This window comes from Myiozetetes cayanensis, unplaced genomic scaffold, assembly GCF_022539395.1.
Source record: "Myiozetetes cayanensis isolate MyiCay16 unplaced genomic scaffold, myiCay2020 scf2-11, whole genome shotgun sequence".
Taxonomy (NCBI): domain Eukaryota; kingdom Metazoa; phylum Chordata; class Aves; order Passeriformes; family Tyrannidae; genus Myiozetetes; species Myiozetetes cayanensis.
The window spans coordinates 61,374,310-61,401,019 of NW_026087411.1; the positions used below are offsets into that span (position 1 = coordinate 61,374,310).

At 39.4% G+C, this 26,710-nt stretch overlaps 1 protein-coding gene across 4 annotated transcripts in view; it reads left to right on the forward strand.

The window, feature by feature from the left end:
• The first annotated feature begins 2,328 nt into the window (after positions 1–2,328).
• The window catches only part of ECHDC1 (ethylmalonyl-CoA decarboxylase 1), a 44,439-nt gene continuing 20,057 nt past the window's right edge, over positions 2,329–26,710 (forward strand). The window contains exons 1-6 of one of the 4 annotated variants that reach the window (XM_050315987.1): positions 2,379–2,410; positions 5,767–5,906; positions 10,354–10,575; positions 16,075–16,217; positions 20,702–20,754; positions 22,703–22,783. In XM_050315987.1, the coding sequence (XP_050171944.1) occupies positions 5,888–5,906; positions 10,354–10,575; positions 16,075–16,217; positions 20,702–20,754; positions 22,703–22,783 (518 nt within the window). In that variant the 5' untranslated portion in view covers positions 2,379–2,410; positions 5,767–5,887. Of the gene's footprint in view, positions 2,411–2,974; positions 3,086–5,766; positions 5,907–10,353; positions 10,576–16,074; positions 16,218–20,701; positions 20,755–22,702; positions 22,784–26,710 lie in introns of those variants that run through there. The other 3 variants (XM_050315988.1, XM_050315990.1, XM_050315989.1) reach the window with 3 other exon arrangements.

Consider the following 26,710-nt stretch of genomic DNA (forward strand, 5'->3'; position numbering starts at 1 on the left):
GAAAAGAAGCTGGTTTGCTTGGGCAGTGTCAGCCCTCAGTGACACTTCCCATGACACTTCTCTGCTACAGAGGTGGATGTTTCTTTAACTCTTCTTTAAGTCTTCTTCCAGATACGCCTTGGTGGAGCTCGGAATCAGCTCTGCAGGAGGAGACCCTTAAACAACATGGACAGAGAACATATAATCAACACATTGTGGTAGGATGGGTACGGAGCTACCTGGGAAGCCATTTGCAGACATGTCTGAATATTGTGTGACCAAATATTGTGTAGGAAATAACCCTAGTCTTGCACACTGGCAGCTTTGATGCATGAAGCGAATAGGCTGATATACAAGTACCTAATGGTATGCACAGTGACTTCCCTGTCCCTAGCCAGCCCCTGACTAACAAAATCAAACCAAATTTAACTTGGCATGCAGAGCTGAGTTTAGAAAGCTGTGGCAGCTCAGGGGTATTTAAGATATCTGCAGTGAGGACAGGATAGACAGCTGGGGTGGTAGTCTTGTTAGCCAGGATGATATAAATTGTCCCTTCCCATGAATCACAGCTGTCAGGCACCAATGGGATTTGGGAGCCTCCAGGGTTAGGCTGTAAGGAGAAACTGAATATCATGACTTTGGACCCAGAAATCTAAATTTTAGAAAGATTTCAGAAATTTAGAAATAGAATGCAAGTATCCACATCTTTGTTTTGTGAGTCTAGTCTTTGGAGTATGCATTAGGCCATCGTTTAGCCTGTTGCACTTCCACACAGAGCTGATGATGTTTGCCTCCTAAAAATTACAATCAAGGGACCCTTTATGAACTGGTTGTGGGGTTACGCGTCTGTTAGTATCCAATAATTCCTGAGATCTAAATGCAGATCTGTTATCTATTTGTTCCATGGCTCTGAAAGGAGTTGGTAAAAATAGCATCTGGGAGCTCTGTATCTACTGGAATTCAATATTTCAGTCTGGCTGCCTTCGATTTGAAAGCGAAGCATTGGTCTTTTAGCCAGTAAACCATCACAAGCTTGTGGGTCAGCGATAGCAGATGGGCACATACTACGTAATTCAGGTGGTGACCTGACTCTCCTAGGTCAGTACTGACTTAGCAAGGCAAGGAGAAAGTGTTATTGAAATCAGTGGGATTATTTGCACGAATAAGCAACTTTACAGGATTTGGCGCTTTTTTTAACTTCTTATTGTACAGTCAAACATGCAGGGACTAGTGTCACCATCCTGCTGAAAGTTACAGCCTGTAAGGGATCTTTAGTGTCTGTTTTCGAAGAGGATCCTGTTCTCCCGCTCATTTTGCTACAGACCACATTCTGCACTCTGAGGATACCCTAGTCTAATCATCATGTCCTATATGACACATGGCCATAAAACTAAAAGGAGGCAAACTTGTTTATGGATGTGCAGATCAGTTTTGTGCCACTTCCACCAACTGCTGCTAGGTGGCAATATGTAACCTGTAAAATCACGAGCTACCAGCCACCATCGCCCTCCTCTGCTTCGCACCGAGCTGGGACGTGTCTGGGCATCGCTCCGCTCCGAAAGAGGACAAGGCCTTGGAGCAGGACCTGGAGAGAGCTGCTTCCCTCACACAGATCTTTAACTCGGAACTGACATTCTCCAGAAACAAACGCAAGGCTGAATCCTATTGGAAAAATTCTTTGCGAACCCAAAAAGAAAAATAAGAGGCAAGCCTGCGTGTTGCATTATTTCTGTTTACACTGGGAGTGTTGTAATGAGGGAATGAATCCTTCTTTCAGTACAAAGATAGCACCATCTGGGACTAGACTATTTCACATTCTTAATTCTCTTAACAATACAAAATGGAAAGTATCTGTTTGATGTGTAAAGCTTTTGTTTTTCCAAATATATTATTAATTGAAATCCTCTACATATTCAATCACAATATTTAATCAACTAGACCACCTCTGGGAAATGTGTATTGACAGCTGGGTTGAAAAAGGGCTTTAATAAAGGTAGGGAAGATATATTTCCAGACACATCTTTCAGCCACACTATAAATACCTAAAACTGAGTCATCTTATGTATGTATTACATATTAACAAGGACAGTGTAAGAAAGACTGGCTCATATTTGCATATTGCTTTGAATACACAAAGTGATCTGCATTGAAACAATTTATTTCCCTTGATCTGGCTGCTGGTGTGGCAGCATTTGTTCTTCCAAGGAGGGAAAACAAAGGCCGGAGAGGACAGGGCTGTGTGTGACAGTGCTATTTTATGCCAGCTGCAAGTTTACACAAAATTACAGCTTGATGCAAGGGTAGGTTGCAGCTGGCTCCGCACTTTGGCCCAGCTGCCGGAGCGTGGGTGCAGGTGAGTGGCACCTGAAGCTGGGGAGGCACGGCGGCCGGGAACACGACAGCTGGAAGGGGCTCACACTTGGGCTGGCAGGTAAAATGGATATACGTGAACACGGGGAGCCTGAGTGTCGCTTTACTGCGACATGGATAGGGAACTGACACCTCTCCTGCCTGCGGCAAGCACCTGGCACGGCGAGTGGGGCGGGAGGCCAGCGAGCAGCCCCATCGGTCCAGGCTGGATCCTGCCGGCAGAGATCCATGTCCCAGCTCCGGCGACTTGCGGCGAGACGCTGTTCAGAGACAGGGGAGAAACAAAGATCTTTAATTACACTGACTTGGATAGGATAGAAACACAGAACTTGGTTTTTAGAGATGGAGGCTCCCAGTGCAGGAGGCAGACAACACTAACGACCTGCTCACGCAGCGTTTAGCAGCTTGGGAGCTAACAAGCTCCTTATGCGGCGAAACCGCTTAAATTTAGGCAGAGTGCTCGGCGACACCCTTCCACAGACCTGGCACGGAAGAACGCAGACCCCGCCAACCCCAAGCCTGCCTCCAACTCCCTGGGGCTCCGTAGGGTGTTTAACCCCCTTTGCTGGCCCCGGGGGGAGCCCCGGCAGGGGCGGGCGGCGGCGGGCCCGGCCCAGAGGCCGCGGCGGCGGCGGTTCCCGGCCGGGCCGCTTTCCCGGCAGCACGGCCCGCCCTGCGCTGCTCGGGTGGCGCCGGGAGGGAGCGGCGGGGCCAGGTCAGTGCCTGGCCGAGCCAGGTCAGTGCCCGCCCGCGGGCTCCGCTCCCCAGGCGGAAACAGGGGCCCCTGCGGTTCGCCGGGGCAGCTCAGGGCCTCGGGCAGGGTCCGGCGGCGGGACGGACGGGGTCTGCCCCCGTCCCCGCGGTGCCGCTGGGTGCCCGTGCTGGAGAGGGAGGCCGGTGGTGCTTCTGCCTGGGAATGTGCTGTGCTGCGAACCCCCACGGCCTCCGCCCAGACACCCTGGGTCGCACTTTGATCACCGGCCCCTTTGGCCCTGCTCGGCACTGAGGCTTCCCTTGACGGTTGATTTAAAATAACTAAATTTGTTTAAACAAACAAACAAACAAACCAAAATAGGCCGCGTCAAGAAAGCTTTCCTCTGTCAGGACAAGTGCTGGTCAGGATTTTGGCATTGCTCAAGGTTAGCAGCAAGAAACCTCTGCTGGGGAAGGAATTTCCACCTCTCGGCCCCTCAAGCCTTCACATTTTTCCCAGGGTGATACCATGCAGGGAAGGTGCCTTTGCTTCCCGAAATTTAGCGCTTTGAGTTAAGAAAGCAAGTGACAGGCAGTCCTGGTGTGCTTCTGGTTCCCGATGCTGCTACAGTAGGAGCATGAGAATCACTCTGCGTGGCCGGTTCAGATGTCAGGATGTGGTTTTGGTGTTGCTGTTGGCAGGAGCATTTATGGATGGTGGTGGTGGTGGTAAAGAGAGCAAGAGTAAAGAACAGTGTACTAAGTGGAATTCTGAGCACTTCTTGGCTGCAAAATTTCTTTCTTGGCTGCAAAATTTCTTTACAGTTTTCAGAGCAAATTAATCATTGGGAAAGCATCACTATTTGTGATTACCGCTAGAATTGAATTCATGCTTTTATAGGTTAGGACTTGGTGACTGAAAGGCAAATGGTGAGTTGGTTGTGGTTGTTTCCACTCCTGTGAAGTTGTGCATCTACTTGTCTTAAAGGACTCTAAAACACACCTAGCGGGCAGTGAACTTTAAAGTGCTTTCTGTCACTGTTACAGAGGGCCCTTTCTTGACAGGATTAAAGAGAGCCTCTTCAGAGATTCAAAACATTAAGAAATAACATTTTTTAATTAAAAACATTAACAAAATATTAAAAAATAAAGGGCCTGAGTATCTTTTTCAGAACATACCAGATTCTTGCTCTCACCTTCTGCTGTGAAACTCAGAATCTTGTACTCATCATGTGACAAAAATAAAACGTTTTTAGGTACTGTTGTGTATTCATGGAAAGGCTCCTTTTTTCAACTGTTTTGCATCCTTGAATGCCATTATTTTTCTGTGGGCTTTGGTATGTTTCTGTGTGATTTCTCAGCTACTCTTAAAATAATTAAAATGCGAATAAAAGAGAATGTAATTGTTTAGGGACAGAGAGACAATTCACATCTAAACCCCACCCTGCAGAGATCATTAAAAAATACAAAACTAAACAAAGAACAAATAATTTGGAAAACCAAATAGCTTGCTATCCCCAGAATTGAGCTGTTCAGAAATCATGAAAATAACAAGGGAAAAAAGAGATAAAAGCAGAAAAGACGTGTAAAGAGTAAGCCAGCTTAGAACTGAAACCACAGACAAAGAGGAGTTTTTATTTACAGTGTTGAAAGATTTTTGTTCCCACAGTTTATTTCACATGTGCATTATTTGGTGCCATTTCAGTTAGTTAATATGGACATCTCACTTCTTGTTCTTTCAGCTTCTGGATGGATAAACTTTGATTCTAATGCTGTTGTCTAGAACTTAGGAGGCCCAAACCTTTTGTTCTCTCAACAGTAATATAGAGGATAAAAAGTCGTCCTTTATAATACCAGCTATTTCTAAAGAGAGCCTTTTTTAAGTAACTTCTCACTGAACTGTAGGGACTGTTGATCCCATCCAATTTGTCTAGAGTGTGGGTACCAGAGACAATGTACTAAAAATTTGAACAGGGTTCAACAAGTTTGAGAGCCATGACCTTTCCAAAAAGGCATGAGGGATCAGTCCCCTTCCTGGGGAGGAAGAATTCCTCAGTTCCCCAGCTTTGTTTAATTTCTGTACTTGTAAGTTATGTTTTGTCAGAAGGCTTTCTGCTGCTGATCCCTTGGCATACTTAAGATCTGCTCACTGCTTGGTTTCAGCAGTAAGAAAGCCAGCTGGAGAGGTGACTGCCCTCATCTTGCTTCATCTGGTAATTATGAGAGTGGGAGAACCTGTAGGGTGAGGTGTTTAAGTTAACCTAATGTGGGCATCATGGAAGGAAAGCAGAGAGATGCAGAAGTGGATGAGATAGATGAAGAACTCTGTGACCTTCAGGTGAGGGATGGTGACAAGCAACTGGCAACAGAGGAACCCTGCGAGTGAGATCTCCTTCCTACACACCTTTTTTGTGTCTGAAGACAGGGTACAGAGATTCCTCTTCACTATGAGACCTATGCTCTTGTCTTAATTTGCATCCAAACTGGTCCTCTTTGATCTTGCTGGTTTTGAATCCCATCTCTTTGTCCAACATTAGAATTTATTTTCTTCCCAACCCCCCTTCCCCCATCATCCACCAGCCCATCGTCCCAGGTTCCAGTCAGTTATTGTTAATGACTGTCACTCATTTTCAACCTTTTTTTTTTTTTTTTTCCCCACAAATACACTTTTTTCGTGCTTTGGTTCTCCATCACTCTGCTTTTTCATCTGCTTTCACATTATAGGGTCAGTTGTGCCGATCCTCAGCACTGGGTCGCCACTTGCTTTCCATTTGTTCGTCAGTCACTGCAGGGATGTGGTGAAGCACCTGACAGTGGTGGAGTCACTGCTCTCTAGTACAGATAAATGCCTTCTAAAGTGACTGGTAAGACACGCGCACTGGGTTGAATTGTAAATCATCATCATCTTCAGTTCACATCTTCTGACCTTTCTTTCCTGTCTTCGCACTTCTGTGCTTGTCAGTGAAATTGCAGCTGCCTGAGGACTTCATCAAGTCAAGTTGTCCTGTTCTTGATCTGTCAGCTGCCCTTGACACCTTTGGCAGTGTCACAAAAGTGCCTTTCCAGTTGTTTTTGTTATGCCTTTTGAATATTTTCTCCTCCCTGAGATTTCTTTTGTAGATTTTGTCTGTTGAATCCCTTTATTTCTGTTACACTTCATCCAAACCCAGAAATTCTGTTGATGTCTTTTTTTTTTTTTTTTTGCAGTAACTATATCTGCACATCACACCTGTCACATCCTGCCTCACATAGAAGGGCACACTTATTTCTTTGATGTATTGAAAAAGCATCCCTGCATCTTTTCTCCCCCTTTTCTTTTTTCCTGACTTGTGTCAGTAATTAAGGCACCATTTTTGAGCTGGGATTTTCCCTGCTCATGTATCTTAACTTTCTGATTTAATTTGCTCTGTAGTGTAGTGTTTCTTGTTTGAGCAGGCAGTTCGAATGCTCTTTTGGTCTCCTGACATTCAGGTCTCTAGTTTTGTCTTAGTTCTTCTACCAATCCAGCAAGTTGCTACTTCCACCCCTTACCCATTGCTCTGGCCAGCTGTCTTTATGCTCAGTGGCAGTTGTAACTGGCAACATTGCTGGAGGTTACTGCTTGATACAGCATGTTTTAAGACAATAATTGGGGTTGCAACAGAGTATTGGTAAATAGCAAGGGCAAATATGCTTGCTCAAGAGTTGGGGCTTACTAATTTCCCAAAGAGTCTACTCAGGTAATATTGATGTTGGCGTTATCCCTGTTATTACTCTTTTCTTATTAACATTGTGAGGTCTGAATTTTAAGTAGGCAGTTATAAGAGGCTTTCAGAAGGCCTCTGATACATATGCTTACACAAAAGTACATAGATTGTACCTAGGTACATGTATCGCTCTTGCATGTGTGTCGTTCCTTTGTATTGAAGTGCTGATATTCCATAAGTGCTCATATTAACCCACAGTCTGCTAAGCCCACAGGCAAGGGTTTGTAAAATCATTTGAGTGTCAACTGGGATTTAAACTGTTGTTTTATGTAAGAGGTACAATAACTGTGGAATGAACAACTATTGATGTCCACACTATTGGCTTAACGCTTAGTTGTCGCCAGCGATACATAAAGCTGTAGCACTCAAAACATTTGAAAGGTGCTAACTGACCACTGTTATTGTCAGATCTTTTATTTTCACTGTGGAAACTCTGCATAACATCTGTCTGTGGTAGAGATATTAATGGGTATAGCATGTCTGACTTTTTGAAATGAGACTAAGACTCCATTTCTAGAAGTATATCTAAATAGATGGGATTATGTTAAACTGAAAATCTGAAAATTTTAGTGTTAATAAATGTCTCTTGACTAGTCCTACAAATGTTACTGTAACATCTGTCTCTCTCACTTGCTTTCACTTACAATACAAAAAAATCAATCTCAGTCATGCTGTGGATTGCGGGTGCTCTGTACTGATTGAAATTTTGGATGTTGTTTGTCAGAGATCAGCAGAAATCCTTTTAATCTGAGAGAGCTCTAGCTTAAATATCATGCTTTTCCTGAGTGGTTAGCTCTCTCAGACTGAGCTGTTAAAATAATCTAATTTTTATTTTAAAAAGTTTTGGGTACTGACCAGTGCTGTAAGAGATGGTTTTAGAGAAAATAGTTCAACAATAATACCTTGCATGAGTCATTAATCATGAGTCATGATCAGCTGGCAGTGGTGTCCAATTTGTTTTCTAATCCCGCACTTGCTGATGCTCTTTATTACCATAGTGATAATATTAAAGAGCTGTTAATGCATATAACCACGGAGCTGAAAATGACAGACTCTTTTTTCGTTGGAATAAAATTTCCATATCTTAAGTCTGTTTTGCTCAGTATATTTCTTGTCATGAGAAATCTAATAATGTATAAAAGTCATCGAAAAAGTTTGTCGGCAAGGAATTAGGTTAACAGAACGGCCTGGCCTTTTTTTCCCCCCCTTCCTTGCTTTCAAGCCAGTCATTGGGGCTTCCTAGAGAATTCCAGTAATTCTGTTTTCTTATGAGGATTGGGGACACTTTGTAATCATTAAAAGTTGAGAGCAGATTGTTCAATCTATGCTTTGCATGGAAAGCCTGCACTATCCATGTATTTAATGTTTATTCTCTCCTGAGCTAAAACCAGTAGCTGGATGGAAAGTTTTACTGCATCAGTGTATGCTGAGGGACGACTACTGAGGTTTTAGAGAAAAGGGAAGGCTGTCTCCCTTCCAAGAGCCTGAAAATAAAAAGAATCAATTAGTTGAGAAATAAGCTTTGGAAACCTGTTTTCAATCTTTAAATAAAATTTTAATAAGAGAAGTGTTTTTAAAAGCTCTGAAAGGTAGTGGCTGAAGAGTTGCAAACTGTATTAGAATGTGCGTAGATGGAGAGGGTTTGGGTGCAGCAGTAGTTGGGGAATGTTATTTATGAAGTAATGAATCTTGTATTCAATTAGATTTTAACTTGATTAAATTTTTGTTAGTTTTATTAGTTTTCACTTTAGAAAAGTTGATTGGGACAGATTAAAACCTTGTGTCTCAACAGATGTTAAAAAATCATCCCTTAAGCTATTCCAGTGTAGATGACCTTATAATGCGCAGATTTGTGTAGGCCTTTCTTGTTTCTCTGTGGTGAGCTTGTGACATAGTGTTCTGTTGGTGGGTGCAATGTAGCAGGACAGGTATGAATCTACTGGCAGAGAGGCCTCTTCAAAATTTCCTGATATTCCTGCATATTCCTTCATATCCCACAGTTTAGTTGCTCTGCAAACTCCTCCTCCATTTTGATGAGCACCTGCACCAACAAAAGCACTTTCCAGTTTAGTGTAGAATGGTATAACCAGTGATAAGTGTTCACCTGACAGGACCATTCACTTTTTTCATTAAAAAACACATGCAGTTAGCTTATAATGTGCATCTGCTTGATCATGATTATATAATAAATGCTTTCAAAAATTTGAGTCTGCAAGCTGTAAGATGCCCTGAACAGAGCATAAAATATAGCTGGCACCAAATTCTGTCTCAGTGAATGTGTTTGTGTTGTGGGTTCACCTTAGAAAAACTTTCCAAGAGCTGCATGCCAATTTTGAAAGAATCTTGTTTCTGCCAAAAACGATTAAGAAACAAAGAAGGTCTCTTCCCAGTTATGAAAATAGTGAGCATCTACCATGTCTTCTGAATGGCTGTATATATTAAAAAGGGGAAAAGGTAGGACTACTCTAGCAAATTGCAAGATTCAAATATAAGAAACCTTTTTCAATGTCCTATGTTTGATTCCCACTCTGTGTGGCTTCTAAGGTGACTATTTTCAGATCAGCTATTTCCAAGTCAAGCTTTACCCTGTTTCTTTCAAATCACTTGTAAACCCCTTTGTCCAGTAGACCCTTTTCCAAAGTAAATAAAATAAGGCAGAGATGCAGATCAAGAATAATATAACTCCTTTCTTGTTGTTGCCTGATAGATAGTCATGCACTGTGGAGTGGAGACAGCAGAGGAATAAGCCATGAGTGTACTGGTACATAGAAATAGTTTACCAGTATTATGTACCTGTATAAAAGGCAAGTGTAATGCTCCATACATAATACAGTTGTACACCTCTCATCCTTTGGAGTACAGCACAGGATCTGGTGCTCCAGTGAGATCAATTCAAACTGCTGCTGGAATGACTGGGAAAAGCACATAGCTATTAGAGACTAGTAGTTTTAAGATGAAGTGTGATAACTGTTAATGGAATTAGGTGACAGGAAACAGACTTCAATATAGGAATGGTCTTCAGCTCTTAATTTTTATGTTCCTCAAGTATTTCTCTTGTGAAGGTCTTGCTGTAATAGTTACTCACAGAAAAGCAGGAGATCCAGATCCTGAAAACTAGGGGTTTGATAGGATTTTTTCTTCATCATAGGTGTAGTATTTGGGGATTTTGGTATTTTTTGAGGGGGGAGGGTGAGGGAGGGTTTGGAAGATAAATACAGAGTAAATTGGTCTAGCGGAATACATAAAAGTCTTACTATAGTTCTTGAGCCTCTTTCCTGTTCTGTACACAAATACTTTTTCAGTAATTTTTACATGAAAGCTTTTTAAAAGATGCTAATTTCTGGCTTAACTACTCAAGTGCATAAAACTGCTTCTGTTAACTTTGTGGGAGTAGATTCAAACTAACAATTTTGCAAGTACAGTCTACAGTGATTTCTGTAGACTTTTAGAATTTCATCACCTTTATATCAGTTTCTGCTGTCCTACTTCCCTCTTTGTCAGTGAACTGAAGTGGGTTTCAAAGGAAATTTCCTGATTTTTTTCCCCCCACCCCATGTATTTCCAGAAATGGCCCTTCCTGTGTGGAAGAACTTACTTCATACTACAAAGGGAAGAATTCTACAGCAGAGAAGGTTGTCAGTGTATAGTGGTGCTCATGGCTATAAGGAAGAACTGATAAAGAAGAAACTTCAGCAGTTTGCTGGTGGATCCATCAACCTTTCCAAAGAAGACAATGGCATTGGAATACTTACCTTGAACAACCCAAAGTTAATGAATGCTTTTACAGGTATTAATCAGCTGGTGGGATTGCTGGTTGGTTTTGGCTTTTTCCCTTGTTCAGTTACCCATTTTAGCATTTGGCCTAAAGAAAGTGAAACACTGTGTCTTACCATTCCTTAATTAAAAGAATAAATGCTTAAGTTTTATTCAACTGTGCAGCAAATGTCCACTTTCTCCGTAGTAACTTTACTATAAATGTCATAAGAATCTTAAGAAATTCTTAATGACATGGGGACTGTTTCACAGAATATGCCTTTCCCTTTTTTTTTATATGTTAACCCAGTTCTGCCACTGTGCTCTTTCTTGTATCTCCTCTCATTTTGTCATCCCTGCTCTGGAAACATTGAGGGCATATTTATAGATGTGAGAAGACACTATCTTTATATATATATGTATATATATATGTGTGTATATATATATGCTTTGTTTCTCTGTAACTTAAACTTCTGTGGTTTGGTCTTTTCCACTCACCCAAACTGGCTTCCATTTCTTCTTCATTTGCCTTATGTCTTAAATATTGATGACTGGTTAAAGATCAGATGAGCTGGGTGTTCTCAGCTGCTGTGGGTCAGTGATCTATTTAATATGCTTGTACACTGGACAATACTTATCTATTAAAACCAATTCCCTTATTTTATTAATTTTGTAAGAGAGGTTTTTGTTCTCCAAGATGAATATATTTGCTGTCTCTCCTTAACTGTCTAGAATATTCCAATTTATGTTATTCGCTTCAGACACGAGTGGCACAGGTTCAGGGTCTGAATCTGCTTTAGCTGGAGCTGTGCAGAAACCTTTAAGAATGTCTTTATCTCTTAATATTTTGAAATGGATAAATTTGTGTCATCTTGTTAATTCCTTTTTTGCTACTCTGTTTTCCCGCCCTGTTCTCACCACTCCTTTGCTGTAAGCAAGTACATTTGGAACACTAACAAAGTGTAGAGCCGCTTACCTTTCCACTAATGATTGTTAGCTGAAAGGAACCTAACAGAGCAACAGAATTGGTGGTAATGCCCCTAGATGTGTCTGCATTCTTTTTTGTTTCCCTTTGAAAGCTCATGTATAAAATCACTACCTAACTTGAGAAGTTGTAGCTTAAAGATGTTAGCGTAGGGATTGTCCTTCTGAATGCCTCCCTGTCAGCATTCATGCTGTTACACAATCATAATGACATTGTAGTTTCCTCTTTTACTACAGATTGGTTTCTATTTTTGACTCAAAACAGAACTGTGCAATGTGCACCTTGTAGACTGTGTGCTCTTAGCTTATTTGTTGTGGAAGTTGAAAGGGGCATGACCAATGAGATGTAATAGCAAAAGGAGAAAGAACAGATAAAGCCCAGTCTGCTATGGAGATCAGGTGTAATAAAAGCCTAACTGCTTAAACTAAAATTTAATAGAAACTTGCAACTGTTTTCTATGTGCTTGACAGAAGGGGCTCAGAATTGATAGGTTGAAGTGCTGAGCAGGTGCAGGTGCAGCTGCCGTTTAGGCAACTGGTAGCTGTTCTTTGCCTACACAATGTTCTATATAATGTTAATGCACTGAAATCATATCACACATCTCGAGCACCCAAATTAGCAGATATTTTCTCTCTGGCTCAGTTAGCGGTCTGTAATATAATCTCTTCTCTCCTTATAGAACTGCAGTGAAAGTAACTTGTTAGTGTATTTGAATTAGATGCTCTAGTAGCAAAGAGGACCTACAAAAACTGCTGAGGAAATAAATGGTTTTGTCTTTGTGACAGACCCTAATTAGCACATGACAAATGAGCCCTGGGATCAGGCAGTTCTGTTTTACAGCAGTGTGTAGAGCCCTGCAGAGAGCAGTACTCCACTTTGCTAGGTAGTAGCCACAAAAATTTGCTGTGGAAAATCTTACTATGGCAGTTCAACAAATACTGCTTCTTTCTGCTGTACACTTCTGCTAGAGGCTTTTGTTGTAACAGGAGGGAGAGTAGATACAAAATCAGGCTGGTCCCTTGGCCTTTGCAGTTAATGGTATGGCATCTTAATTTATCTTGCTCTTCATTTCACTTTAACATTACTGTCTGTAAACTGTAGTTGCTGAGGAGCAGTCAAGAACCTGATCATTTTCCTTCTTTTGCCTATCATCAAAACCCTTCAAGGAGCAGAATGGGATGTTCAGCCCCTAAATTGCCCCAGCAGGACGTGGCTGATTTCATCAACCAGAGCCTGTAGATACACTGACCCATCCTGCTCCACCCTGCGAATAAATTCTGTTGATTCTGTGACTCCGAGCTTCTGAATAGTGGCAGATGTGAATTTATGTATACATGTACTCTTCCTTTAGAAAGCTGCAAAATTAAACTGTTGAGGGAGATTCTATTTTCCAGGCATTTACTTTGCACAGCAGTTTTTTATCTCAAAGGAATTGTGTTTATTCTAAGCTTGAGCAACTCATGAAATCAGAAACAGAACAAAATTGTTGGCAAATTGCTAATGGGCAATATGGAGGTTGTTATGTCTTTTTTCTCTTCTTAATTGGAATCTGATAGCCACGTCTTTGTAATGGTCTCTTTGGAAACAAATGGTAATAATGTCAGTTTAAGTCTGGTGGAACCAATTTCGGCAGCCCAATCAATCACTGAACTAAACTTGAATGTAATTTAGAAGAGAAGAAAGCCAGCCTGTAGGAATTAGATAATAATGATGATAATTTTGTTTTCTAGAATTTACTTTAAAGCACTTATTCTCAGATTATAGTTAAGATGCAAACAAATTATTATTCCAAGTAGATTTTTCTAAATAGAGTATGAGCTTAGTAGTATCAAATACTACAAGACAAGACTGGCTGAATGAGGATTTGCTTTAGTGTTGTGTCCTCATCATTATATCAAACATCATGGACTATATCTGTTGGTAAAATAATAGTTCAGTGTTGACAGGAATGGAAGGGATTCTGTGCCAGGAGAATGGGACAGGCTCTGGCCAGTGTCTCTTGTTCTGAGCTAACGCATGTAAAGGGCTCATATAGTTCCTTCATTTTTTCAGTTAACTAAATTTTTGGCTTGGAATACTGTGTGGAAAGACTCTTCAATACCTCACTGCTTTGCCTGTTAAGAGAACCACAAACAGTGTTTATGCTGTATTTGATGCTAGCAAAGCTTGGATGCCAGCCCAAATACCTTTCTAGGAAGAAGACTTGTCAAATAAGCAATAAGTGAAATCCGCAGGGTTGATGCACACCTATTTGAACAGCATTTGCAGAAAAGTTGCTGAGTGCACCATCAGTCTGGAAAAACATTTCAAATGAAGACCCACAAAAATCTTATCTAGGCCTAATTCTGCTCAGTATTTTTGTTCATGGTTTAGATGATGAAATAGAAGGTGAAGTGCTGAAATTTTCAGATCACCCCAAACTGGGAGAGCTTGCTGTTAAGATCTGTTATTAAAATTATTAGAGAGAGGCCTCTGCCCGAATTCAAGTGCAGATGACACCATATACCAAAGTCAATAGTACAGGTTTTATTTAACAGTAAATATGAGGTAGAGAGAAAGAGATAAAAAGAAATAGAAAAAAGAAAGGCGTGGGGAGAGAGAAAGAGACTGACAGAAAGACAGATTAAGTAGAAAATACCCCCTCTGTGTGGGAGGTTTACAACTGAGCCAGTTTGTGCAAGGGAGGATGGGTGTTTACTCCCTCTCTCATAAGGAGGAGAGGTGTCGCCATCACAGACCCAAAAATTCTCCTCCTCCCCCCAAGAGCTGATTTTCAACACAGCTGCTGAGTTTACTTCTTCTCAGACCTGGGAAGATTTGGACCACCTTTCTCTTACCTCAGGTTCCTATCAGATGGGTTAATTCACAGTCCAATTCCCTGAAATCCCTGGGAAGTGGGTTTAGATGGTCATCTTTGCAGTTTGCTACAGTGGGCAAAAGCCCTTCTTAACAATGTTTAAATCATGAACATTTTAGTCTCTCACACTTGCAAGATTATTCTTTGCAGCAGAGGTATGAGCATTTAAAGTGATCTTGCTACAAAGAGCTCAAGATAAACAAGGTGAAATTCAATGAAAGCAAATGTAATGTGCTGCACACGAAAAGCATGGCCAAATTATAAATACAGAAGGGAAAGGAACTGGCAAAACTGCAGGGATTTGTTAGAGCATCACAGTCTGGATTTGGTAGTGGGTAAAAAAAACAATCCAGTGTCATTCTGATATATAATATGTGATGTCCACTTAATTATTGGCCTCCTCAGAAACATTGTCAAAATGTGCTATTTCAGTGGCTGAGACCAAGCCTAAGGGAGAAGTGCTTGACTAAGTGTTCATTCTTGATATGGTGCTGGGAAGCTTACTTCATAAGGAAGTGCAAGAAAAACAAACAGGAAGGAAAAATAAATCTCCCATGGATTGGCTGCTAACAGGCAATTTCAGAACAGGATGAGTCCTGTGCATGCAGGTGTAGAGTTAAAAAAACAACATTCTTGGCAGAGGAGAGCTCTTGATAGTATTAATCTAAAGCACATTTTTATCTGAAGAAGGTAGGCCTGTCCATCTAAATTCTTGTCAAAGGAGGGTAAAGCTGAGTGTCATCAGCCTGTATGTAGCTTGCTTTCTGAAATTAGTTTCTGTAAATGTTTTCTCTTAAGAATATAACTGGACAGAGTCATAGGCCTTTAGAGAGGAAGAGCTTTAAGTTAATGTAGGGTAAGCTCCATTGATGTGGAAGATGCTGCAGTCTAGGATGAGCTTTAGGAACAGGAGTTTGTAGAGTTCCGTGTCAGGAAGGGTACTTAAGTGAATAAGTATGTAAGAATATGGTGTTGAAGCTAGAAATAAAAAGCTAGTACAATGACATACTTTGTAAAGGGAGCCTTTCTATAAAGGTTCCGGGAAGGGAGTGAAAGATGTTATAAAAAAAATTTATTTATTTTTTTTTTAATCTAAGAGACACTTTGCTCCTATTTTCAAATATATCTTTATTTTCTTTTGGGTGGATACTTCTAAATGTCTTTGGCCTCCAACACAGTTTGGTCTTTGGCCTTTTTTTAGGAATCTTTGTTAATGTTAACTGGTTATGCCTTGAACCCACCTTGCACATGGTTCTTTTCTTTTTGCTGCCAATTCTTTGAGCAGGGGGAAATGGCAGAAACTTCAAAATGACTAGCTGGACAGATTTGGATGGAAAGTAATAAATTCATGTGTCTGGAACGTATGCAATTGCAAACAGGAATAAATAAAATAGGGGTATTTTTGTTTGCTTGTTTGTTTTGATTTTGCTTTTTTTTTTTAAGGTTTTTTTTGAGTGGAACAGAAATACCCTTCATGCAGAATATCCTTCAGAATTTCAGGGAGTGCATCCTAGAAGAAAAAAATGTATGTCAGTGCTTGTGTGCGGGACTTAGAACGATACTTCCCCATGTGATTTTAAACCTATCACTTATTAACTCTGATTTGGTTTTGTTGGTGGAAAATGTAACACAAAACATGATGGTGATAATAATTGTCTGTTAAAAATTTTGCTTCTCCCCACTTGTGTCAGGTACTATGATGGTAGAACTCCAGGAGAGGATAACTGAACTGGAAAACTGGAAGGATGGCAAAGGCCTTATCGTCTATGGCGCAGGAAACACCTTTTGCTCAGGATCAGATTTGAATGCTGTCAAAGAAATATCCAACTCCCAGGCAAGTATTAATGCACATTATGATTCTGGAGAAAAATGAGCTTTCTGAGAGTCTTTTTAGACAGAGGAGTTGCACTACACTTCTGCTGCAATTTTACATGTCACAGAATGGAGCTTTTAATGGTTAAAAAAATGCTAGCAGCCCCTTTAAGCTGTGACGTAAGTATTATTGTAATTGATTCGTAACTGTAAATTCCTGCATATTCTTTTTAATCTTTTCTTTTAAAAATGTCATTTCAGTTTCTCAGAGCAGTATATAGTGAATTTACACGTCAGATAAGCAGTACTTCTATAGTTTGATGTTTCATGTAATAAATTTTTATATACTCTAAAGTAAAAAAGGAAATTTAAGTGGAATGGCTGCTATTACAGAAAGGTTTCTGTTTTGTCAAATTATGTTTGGAACTGCATAAAATGGAAGGACAGGTGCAATTCTTGTGCTATACTTGAGTCAGGAAAGTCTTGTTTGTAACTCTGGGGTTGAAGAGGTTAGGGGTTTGATGGCAATTTTTTGCTCATGTCACCCATTTGGCAACTTTCACATGTGCTGCAGTTCTTTTTATGGATTAATATGTGGTACCTGGCACTGTGTGAAATAGGACTTTGTCAGCTGCTGGAGGAGGGGCTCTTCCTGTGCTGCTCTTAAGTCCTGGTTTGCAGTTGTGGTGACTGACATCCTGGTGCTTTTCTGTGGCCGCTTCCAGTTTCAGGATTTATCCATATAAATCAAACTTTTAATTCCAGTATGAGCACCAACACAAAAACTGGTTAAACTGGTATTTATCTTTAACGATGATTTTTTTCTGTTGATGAAACTAAATGTTATAGACCCCACAAATTCTGAGCCTGGTAAAATAAATAGAACAGTCCAGTTTTCAAAGGGTATAGGACACTTTGTTGTCTTTGGGGAACACCATGAGAGATAATCTTTTCTTAATATGGAGATGTCATGTTTTATAGATATAAATTGCTTTGAGGGAGTTTTCATCTGGGTTTTATAAGCACTGGTAATTTTAAAAATATAGATGTATCTGTGATTTTTTTTAATTGACTTTTTTTTTTAAATCTGCAATTTTCAGCTTATTTAAGCATTATAGCAACAGAAAAGGAGCTGAAACCGAGCAAGGCCAGTTCTTTTCTTATCTTCAGTCTAGGCTTTCCTTCAGAGTTCTGCATTCAGTAAATCTCAGTGATTCTGCTTCCTTACATTTAGTATTTTCTCCATATGCTTATATAAATTACTTGGAGCCACTGCAGTGGCAGAGAGGGCTCTTGTAAAGATTAGAGTCCATAACAGATATAATGGCCAAAGTGAAGTGTATGGGTATTAACTTCAGTGAAAATTCTCTGCACAGAATCTGGATCTCATGACTAGTATTGAAATAAAGTCTAAAAGTCACTAGAAATGCTCCAAGAATAGTTAAACATAGTTGCTTTCTATTTCCTTTGGAGAGTTCAAGCTATTTATCTTTTACTGAGAGTTTCTTTATGATAACAAGTTCCTAAACCATCTGTTTGGTGGGATTTAATAGTCTATATTGAATAAAGCTTTAATAAAATATGGAATAGCATTTGCTGTTCTTTAGTCTTAGTCTTCTCTCTAGATTTCTGCAGATGAGAGACTTTTTGTGGTTTCAGGTAAAGTTTTCTGTCCACAGGCATCCTTAAGTTAAAAAAAAGTGAATAGCTTCATGCTGGTATATTTTTTATTTTTATTTTTTTGCAAGGCTGCTTTAGCCCATAGCTTTTACTAATTGCAGAAAACGCTTTTGTTCAACTAGTTGGTTGAGGGAAGATTGTATTTTTCATGATTTTAAATACAGTTTGCTTTTCCTTGTGGTGCAGGATAGGCAGAATAATGGCGCAGAATGCTGAAGCATTTTCATGCCCCCTAGTGGCTCTTCATCCTCCTCTTCCTCTTTATTCTTCTCTTCCTCTCTTTGTCCACCTTCTCCCATGTTCAGTTGTTTCTAACTCTGAAACAATACCCCAGGCCCCCTGCCTGTTCTTCTTTGCAGACTGCTAACATTACGTAACCAAATCACAAATGGCAAATGAGTAGTGGAATTTAAAGAAAAAAAATATTTTTCTTTCTATTTTTGTAAGCCTTGTTCCCAAGAGTGAGAACCTCATTCTGGACTGAGACTTGAAAAGCTGGCTAGCCGAAAAGCAGGAGTGGCTCTTGAAAGGACAGATGAGAGGAAGAAGGCACAAAGGAGAATTTCATGTTCCTTGGTCCCAGTCTAGAGCCCTAGGACAGAGGTTCCCAAGCAGTAAGCTGTGGAGGGAGGACTTTGGAGCAGTTGGAGATGATCTGAATATACTGTTCTATCTGTCCTGAAAGTGGACTCTAAGCTCCTGCAGCAGTAAGAGCCAGTGTTACAGTTTTCTACTTTATGAAGGTGACTTTCTCCTTCCCTGTCTTCCCTAGCCTCACTGCAAGCTATTAATCCTTTTCTTCCATATGTAGTGCATACTGTGTTTTACCTCCCTTTCTGCGTATTAGATTTCTTCTTACTTCAAGGACAGTATCAGAACTGAAAATATAATTATTCCACTAGACTACAGCAAATACCTCCTAGAGTATTTTATCTGAATAGTAGCCTTATTTTTCTTATCAGGAAGGCTTGAAAGGTTTATTGGCCAGGACTCAAACAATTGTGATTTATTTTTTTTCAGAGTGTTTTCTGTGCAGGCATTTTTGCCATGGGTTACACAGAAATCTCTCTACCACCTGAGAGTACGAAGACCTTTTGTCTGCTCAGTCATAACTGCATTTATCAAGCTGGTCTGTTCTGGAATTAATCTTTAATCACCATTTTGGATTTTGGCATGAGTTGAGAGGGCCAGTTTCAATGCAGGGGGTCTACTGTGATGAAGTGAAAAATTATGTTCTCTGAAAAGCTTTTATGCAGCGTCATCTTGACAGTTATCATATGGGAATTATGCAAGTCTATATCTGAGAACTGGTACCTTGTATGATTGTGTGGGTTTTGAAATTATCTATTAAAGTAACTATCATGAAGGATTTGAATGTTCTTTAATTCAGAATGGAGATATTGCTACTGTTCGTAATGGGTGTAGAAGATGGCTATGGTGATAACTAAAAGCCTCTTTGTAAATCAACACATGCTGAAATTTTCAAGCAGGCCTTTAGAGTAATAAAACTGAATTCACTGGTTCTTGTATAGTGATTGTTGTGGCAGCTTATATCTGCCAGAGATCTATGCCCAAACACCATAATGCTGGTTGGCGTTGGGCAAAGTAGCACCTTAAATTGACCTACTGTTATTTCAAGGTCCTATTCCAAAGATGTACTGGAGACTTACTGGGTATCCCAGGAGCATGAGTCAGAAGCTTTTAATTCAGATGGATTCTTTAACTTGCCAACCCCTGGAAAACATTGTTTTAGAAATTAATAAAGTTCCAATAAAGAAATGTTTATTGGTTTTGGTTTGTTTGGATTTTTTTATTTTTAATTATGATTTTAAAGACATGCTGAAATTGTTACCTGCTGGGTTTTTTATTTTTATAGTATCCAAATGTAATTTTAATTTTTTTTTAATCTGGGGTAAATGGTATGTGTAGTTCAATTAAGTATGTATATGAACATGGTGATGGGAGTCATTTAACCCAGTTATTTGTCAAGTTCATGGTTAATACTAGATGTCTGAGAAAATGTAATAACAGGGAAGGCAGATAGATAATGATTTAGCTTCAAAATGTTCTCTTAGTCCCCAGCAACTTGTGACTAAGACTTCTAGAACTAGAGGTGTTAACTTCTATGTAATAACCTTTTTCCACTTTTTCCATCATGAGTTTATCTAGATGTTCTTGAATTCATGTAGAGGATGTAATGTCCTGCTACCAAGTTCTCCATATTTTAGTTACACGTTGTAGGAAGAAATATTTGGTTTGAACATAGCAGCAGCTTACTCTATTTGGAGCCCTTTAGTTTTTTGTTTGTTTTGGTTTGGGATTTTCTGTTTGTTGGTGGCTTTTTTTTGTTTGTTTGGGTTTTTTAGCTGAGATGCTTTTGGCCCAAACAATAAAAGATTCAGTTGGTAAATTGTATCTTCTAAAGCTTTATGTATTTGGAACAGAAAAAAGTATGCAGTGCACTATGATCCTATACAGATTTCAAAATCTCGGATTTATGGGTGTTTAACTTGAAATGAGAAGAGGAAAGTCAGAGGAAAGAATGTAAAATTTCACATCCTAGAAATCCAGTATTGCAATTACTTTAATGGTGGGTTAATTATAACTGAAATTTATATAGGTTGATTGAGGTCTGATTTTATTTTTTTTACATGATTTATACTCAGTCATAGTGGGGTTGGACTGGAATTTGAGTAAGATGAACCAAAGAGAAAAAAAACAGCTGAAGTAAATATAAAGAATACTTACTCCTGTCTTCTCCATCTGTGTGTTTAATTGCTTCATATTAAGATCACTTAATGTTTCTTAATTTCCTATTCTTTGTAGGACGGGATGAATATGTGCATGTTTATGCAAAACACTTTAACCAGACTTATGAGGTAATATATTTTATTTACCCTTCTTTATGAAGTAATTATAAGTATTGGAATGTATTTTAGCTAACCCTTTAATGAGATGTGTAAAGTTTAATACATAGTTGTTAAGTATGTAATTTTGAATCCCAGACCTTGCATTCACACATATTAGTTGGGTAGGTATTTATGGATTAATCTTAGACCTTGACATTTTGCAACTATTAGACTTTCCAGAGATCAGAACAGGAAAAACCCACCCAGGCTTTTATGCGTAGAGCTAGGAGATACCTAGAGTTAAGGAAATCTAGGCATTCAAATTTTCTGAAATTGACTTCTATAACTCTATGGAAATCGGTAGCTTATAAATAACAAGCAGGGACAGCTTATGCAGCCTACACAGGTAACATTTGTTTGATGTATCTGTTTATTCTTCCCACTTCATAAGAGGAATGTATTCAGTTCTACCATCTGGCACTTCTGAAAAACACTTTTTCCTTTCCTTCAAATTTAGCTTCCCTTAATCTATTAAATCCATTACTGGAAAAGTCTGTGTTTTTTCTGCTGAGAGCTCTTTGAAGATAAATACTCTCTGTTTTCAGATATTCTTTGTTTTCAAATAATCTATATGAGAAAGTGTTATGAATTAACATTTTTTTTCTGTAAAATTGCCCAGGAGACTTATAGTAGTAGTACTGTAAGGAATCCTCAGGATTGGAATCCATTTGAGTCTCCATATAATCAAAATGGATGGGGCAAAGCAGAGGAGGAAGATGTGTGAAGATTAAACCCCCCCCAACTCAGGTGTGTAGACTTAGCAGACGTTAAAGCAGTGCTTCAGGGGGAGCAGTGAGCTGCTGTCTGGGGACATCTGTTGTAGATGGGATTAGTCTCCCTCAGAGAGAGCTGATGCTGACTGTGATCCTGAAAGAGGTGCCTTGAACGGATCAAAGTGTGGATGTAGGGATCTTGGACCCATATCTTCTGGTTTCTCGTAAACCACAGGAAAAATGAGGTTGCCCTCTTCCAGTGCGTTCATGTGCCATGTATTGTCTGAAGAGTGCTGCAGCTTCTAAGTGAACTTGGGCCAAAAGAAAGTTTTGTGCTTCTGTTAAAGTAGAACTAAAACCAAACATGTGGTCACTATCGGGAAGCTGACTTTTGAATGTGGTTTGAAAACTATTCAGTAAGTTAAACGTTTCTTTGTAGTAAAAGATGAAACAGCCGTATCAGTGTTCAAATTCTGTGACTAACCAATTGGCTTAATTTCTTAGGGAACTTAGCTCATCCTAAGTCACTGTTCATTAGTATTCATTTCACAATGGCAGTGGGAAAACATACTTTCCTTCCCTCTGTCCTTTGAATTACCTTGAACATGATTAAATACCTTGAGCATGATTAAATACACCGACAACAAAGGTAACAGATTGCTGCTTTCCTCAAGTGGTTTTGTCCTCAAAAAAAAAAAAAAAAAGAAAAAAGTTTTGTTGATGACTGAGATAGTAGCACTCTGAAGAAGCTGCTGAGGCTGTCATGGTAAATTTCATTATTTTTAGATAACCCAGCCCTTCAGTTCTTTGTATCCCTTTCTACTGTTTTCTGTAGTGAACTGGTATAGAGTAGAATCTCGTGTTGCTGTCCTGTCACTCCTTCTTGCAGATAGTCTTTTTAGGTATAGTCTGTAGCAGATATGCTTCATAACATGTATTTTTTCAGTACATGATCTTTTTTTTTATTCCATTTGATGTCTCTGTTTTGCTGTTTCATTTTGGGATTCCATATCAATTATGCAATAGTAATTTTGACAAAAGTGGAATTGGTATTGTGCTGCTTGCCCACAAAGATGTTGTTATTTGAATGAATTTGAGCAATATATTTTTCTAAAGTTTTACTATAGAGATGGTTTTGTTGAATTGCCTTCTAATTTGTAAAAGACTAAAAGCTTGAATTTTGCTTGCAAAACTCTCTTGTGTAGGTTGCCTTTGATCAGTGTTGCACTAGTTCAAGGAAAAGCTTTTGGAGGAGGCGCAGAACTTACCACAGCATGTGATTTCAGGTAAGACTGACAGTTTAAGACTAACAATATGAGTAGCTGTTATGTTGGGTCAGTGATTTAATGACTGTCCATGTGAAATGTGGGAAGCTTGAGGTACCTCTTTTACCAGGAGATTGTGTCCTTGGGTTCCAAGGTGTTGGAACTAGACTTTGTCAGCAGACTTCACGAGAAAGTACGTGTCCTGATAGTACAGAGGAAAGATTATTTACTGCCAGGTTATACAGTTTGAATCACTGTGTAAAACAAGAGCAGTAAGGAATTTTAGTAACCAGCTGTGTTATATACCAAGTAGGTCCAACTCACCCCAGAGTGATAGGTAGGAGGGCTGCAAAATTATGTATCTCACTGTGTCTCTTTATGTGAATGTCATGAGTAATAAATAAATAAATAAATCTCTTAATTAATCTGGTGTTTTGTGTTCTGGGTTTATTATTTGTAATGTAACTTTGTGCTGCACAGTTCTTGAAACAAGAGTTTGAGATACAGGGAAAAGCAGAAACAGGTCCTTGTTTTTTGCCATGCAGGTGCAGAGATTTGCCAGCATGAAACAACTAGCAAAAAACAAAGGGCTTTAGTTAAAGAGGCAGAACGGGAACGGGAGAAACTAAAATAATAAAATGTCACTTTATATAAACCATTGCTAATGTGCAAATAGCCTACACATGTAACAGGATAAGCACTGTGGGCAGCCTCTCTGAAAATGAGGAGCTTTTAGTGAAGTTTTTATATAAGAAAAGGAAATGTACTCTTTAAGAGGGCCTTAGTGCCTCAAGTGGGAATTATCCAGCACAAGCTGAAAGTGGGTACATTCAAAAGCAAAGTAAACTAGAATATTACAGTGCTGTCCCAGGTATCAGGAACAGTCTTTGAATAGAGGAGATGGTATCTGCACTGTCTGAGCCACTTGGAAGCAATCTTCCTTTGCTTTGAAAGTAGATGTGGCTGGATCTTTCTTCTTATCTACTCAGCACACTGTGAGCTGAAACCCCAGCTCGTCTGACTGTGAGTACAGGCTGTATTACAAATGCCTGGGAAACATGCAGAGAGGCTCTGTGTTTGACAGCTGCAGCGCTGACAGGAGAATGCACCTGGGAGACTCAGTAGACCTTTCTGTATTTGTGAGCCCATTGACAGAATGTGTATCTTGTTATCCCTAAGTAGGAGTTTAGGGAATGTGAACATAATGAAATGGAAATCTTTTGGCTTTCTAAAATATGTAGTCTCTACTTATACTCCAGCTATGCTGTTTTGACATACTATGTAATTATAGGCATTGTCAAGTAGCTCTTATTTGCATGAATTGAGCAGCTGCAATCCTCTCATGTACTGCCATAATTTTCATAATAACTACAGCTGTTGATCTGTCTTCCATTACTTTGTAACACACCCATCTAGTGCAACTAAATAACAGCAATTCAGGAACAGTAAATGGGACTTAATTAATAACAGCAACAAAATAGAGAAACATACTCTATGCTGTTATTGCTCCTGAATTTGAGAGTTTTAATACTGGGGGAAAAATTCCTAGGCTTTTTTTGAGAACTATAAGTAGATATTAGTGGAACAGGTATTTTATCCTGAGTCTCTAGATGCCAAAAGATAAACTTGAGACAGAGAGGTCTCAGACAAGTCAGAGAGGTTCATTTTCTTCCTTGAATGAACTGTTTGGACGTTTTATTTTTTAAGAACAGAATGAGTTTGTTGTGGCTGCTTTTAATTCTAAATTTTCAAACCCAGTTCTGTTTTTCACAGTTACTGTGTAAGCTGCCAAACTGCTTGGTTTTGGCCTGAAATATTTTCAGATTTTTATCTCTGCCCCTTTTACTACATGAGCTATACTGATACTGTTGAAGCAACTCAAACCAAAATGACTTCTGTATCTCCTCTGAAAAGTGCCCTGGCACCATGATGCACATCTCTACTAAAGCAGAGGTGTGGACAAACCCAATTTTAAAACAGCTGAGGTAGTTTAAGATATTACTTTTCATTCTTTCTGTAGCAGTTCCTGTGGCTAATTGTCTCACTGTGATTTAAGCCCTCTCATTTTAAATTGGATTAGGGAGGGCTTGTGTGAACTTTGGCACATTTATTGCTGACATAAAGACAATGATGGAAAGTGAAAGCGGCTTAGGTCAGCCCACCTTGGATCTGGAGGAAGAGGTCTTTTCAAAACAACTTCTTCATTCTTAGCTGCTTTATGGATTTGTTGCATCATGACTCTTCAGAAGAGCAGCATTCTCATAAAGGTCATAAACATTATTATTAGGGAAAAAAATAATTAGACAAGTCCAGACAAGAGCAAGATAATTAAAATCCTTTCAGAATTTTTTTGAAAGATAAAGCTTCTGACACTATAGTTATTTATCTCAATTATTACTGTAAAACTGAATAATGTAGAACTTGTTCGAACAGCTGAGCTTTTTAGTACTGTTTCAAGAAATACTGACTTTTTCCAGTGTGCCACAGTTGAGCCTGTGGAGGTGGCTTGTGAGTTCTGCCACCAAATTTTAATGTATCTTGTGGTTCTGCATGGCATTGCAGCCAATTCAAGTGCACAGATGAATGTGATATTGGATTCAGTGATGCGATTTTACAAGTAATTGAAGCACCTGTACAGTTTCCCTGTATGCAGAAACTTGAAGTGTATCTTGTACTTACACAGGGTGTGAAGGTAAGCACTGATTTGGCAGGGTTGGTTGAGAAATTTGGACAGGAAAACAGGAATGGTAGTGGACTGTTGGGCAAGAAGCTGCAGATATGGGGAAGAGACAGTTGGTAAAGAATTCATTTGTGCAATTAGTAGATCACAATAATCTCTGAGTGCAATAGCTGCAGTGCACTATTAACCAATAGCCAAAACTGACTTGGAATTCTGAGTTATCTTGTCTTTATTTCACGTTGGTGCCTTTGAGAAATCTTGCTCGGGCAATGTCTGTGTATGTCTTTCAGACACATCTACAACTTTGAAAAATTTGTCCTATGTCATTTGGCAAATGGATTTCCATTGTACCTGAGCGCTTCTGAAACATAAAGTCTCTTTTCCCCTACCCCCTTTTCTCTCCCTGATGCTGCTGCAAAGTAGAGGTTTGTTACTGCCATGTCAATCAAATTTAAAAGGTGGTGTCTCAAGGCAGAGGATGAGAGTGCAAAGATAGAAAGCTGCCCATTTCTCTCACTACTGACCTCATAATGGGCTTGTAGGTAGAGACAGCAGTATTCTCTTTTTCTTCTTTAGAAAATAAATTAATGAACTGTAATTTCTTCAGCTGTAGTTGATGTTGCACTGTTAAATTGCAAAGGGTCAGTTTTATTACTCTTGGAACTGCTGAGCTAATTATTAGCTTATACTAATAAGACTGTTTATATCAAATTGGCCTCCCTGTATTTTAGTTGTGGGTTTTTTATATTCTTGGGAAACATGTAGGCATGATTATTATTACATTTTAAGATGTTAGGCATGTTCTGTGAAACACCTAGAAGAGATACATGAAACAATAGCTTTGGTGTGTGTCTTCCTGTGATAACTTATATTTATTTACTTTTACAAGTATGTGTTTAGTGCATTAAATGCCATTTTGAGGAAACGAAAGGAGCAGAAGTTAATACAACTGCTACATAGATGTAGGCTCACTATGACCAACTTTTCAGTAGTTTCACCTTTGAAGAAGAAGGAATGGGGGAAGCTGTAAACATTTTAGTATCCTATATTTCGCACTGTGCAAGGATTCAGGCTTTAAGTTTTATCAGGAGGAGCATTTGGGTGTACAGTATGCTGCTGCTTGAAATAAGAGCACCCCACTACACAGTAGCATTTTTCACAGAGTGAAATATGAGTGTAATGGGATGGAATTCACATATTTATGAGTTCTTGCAAAGTCCAGGCTCACAAAGCACTTTTCATTCATGTGGCTCTGTAATGTTGCTATA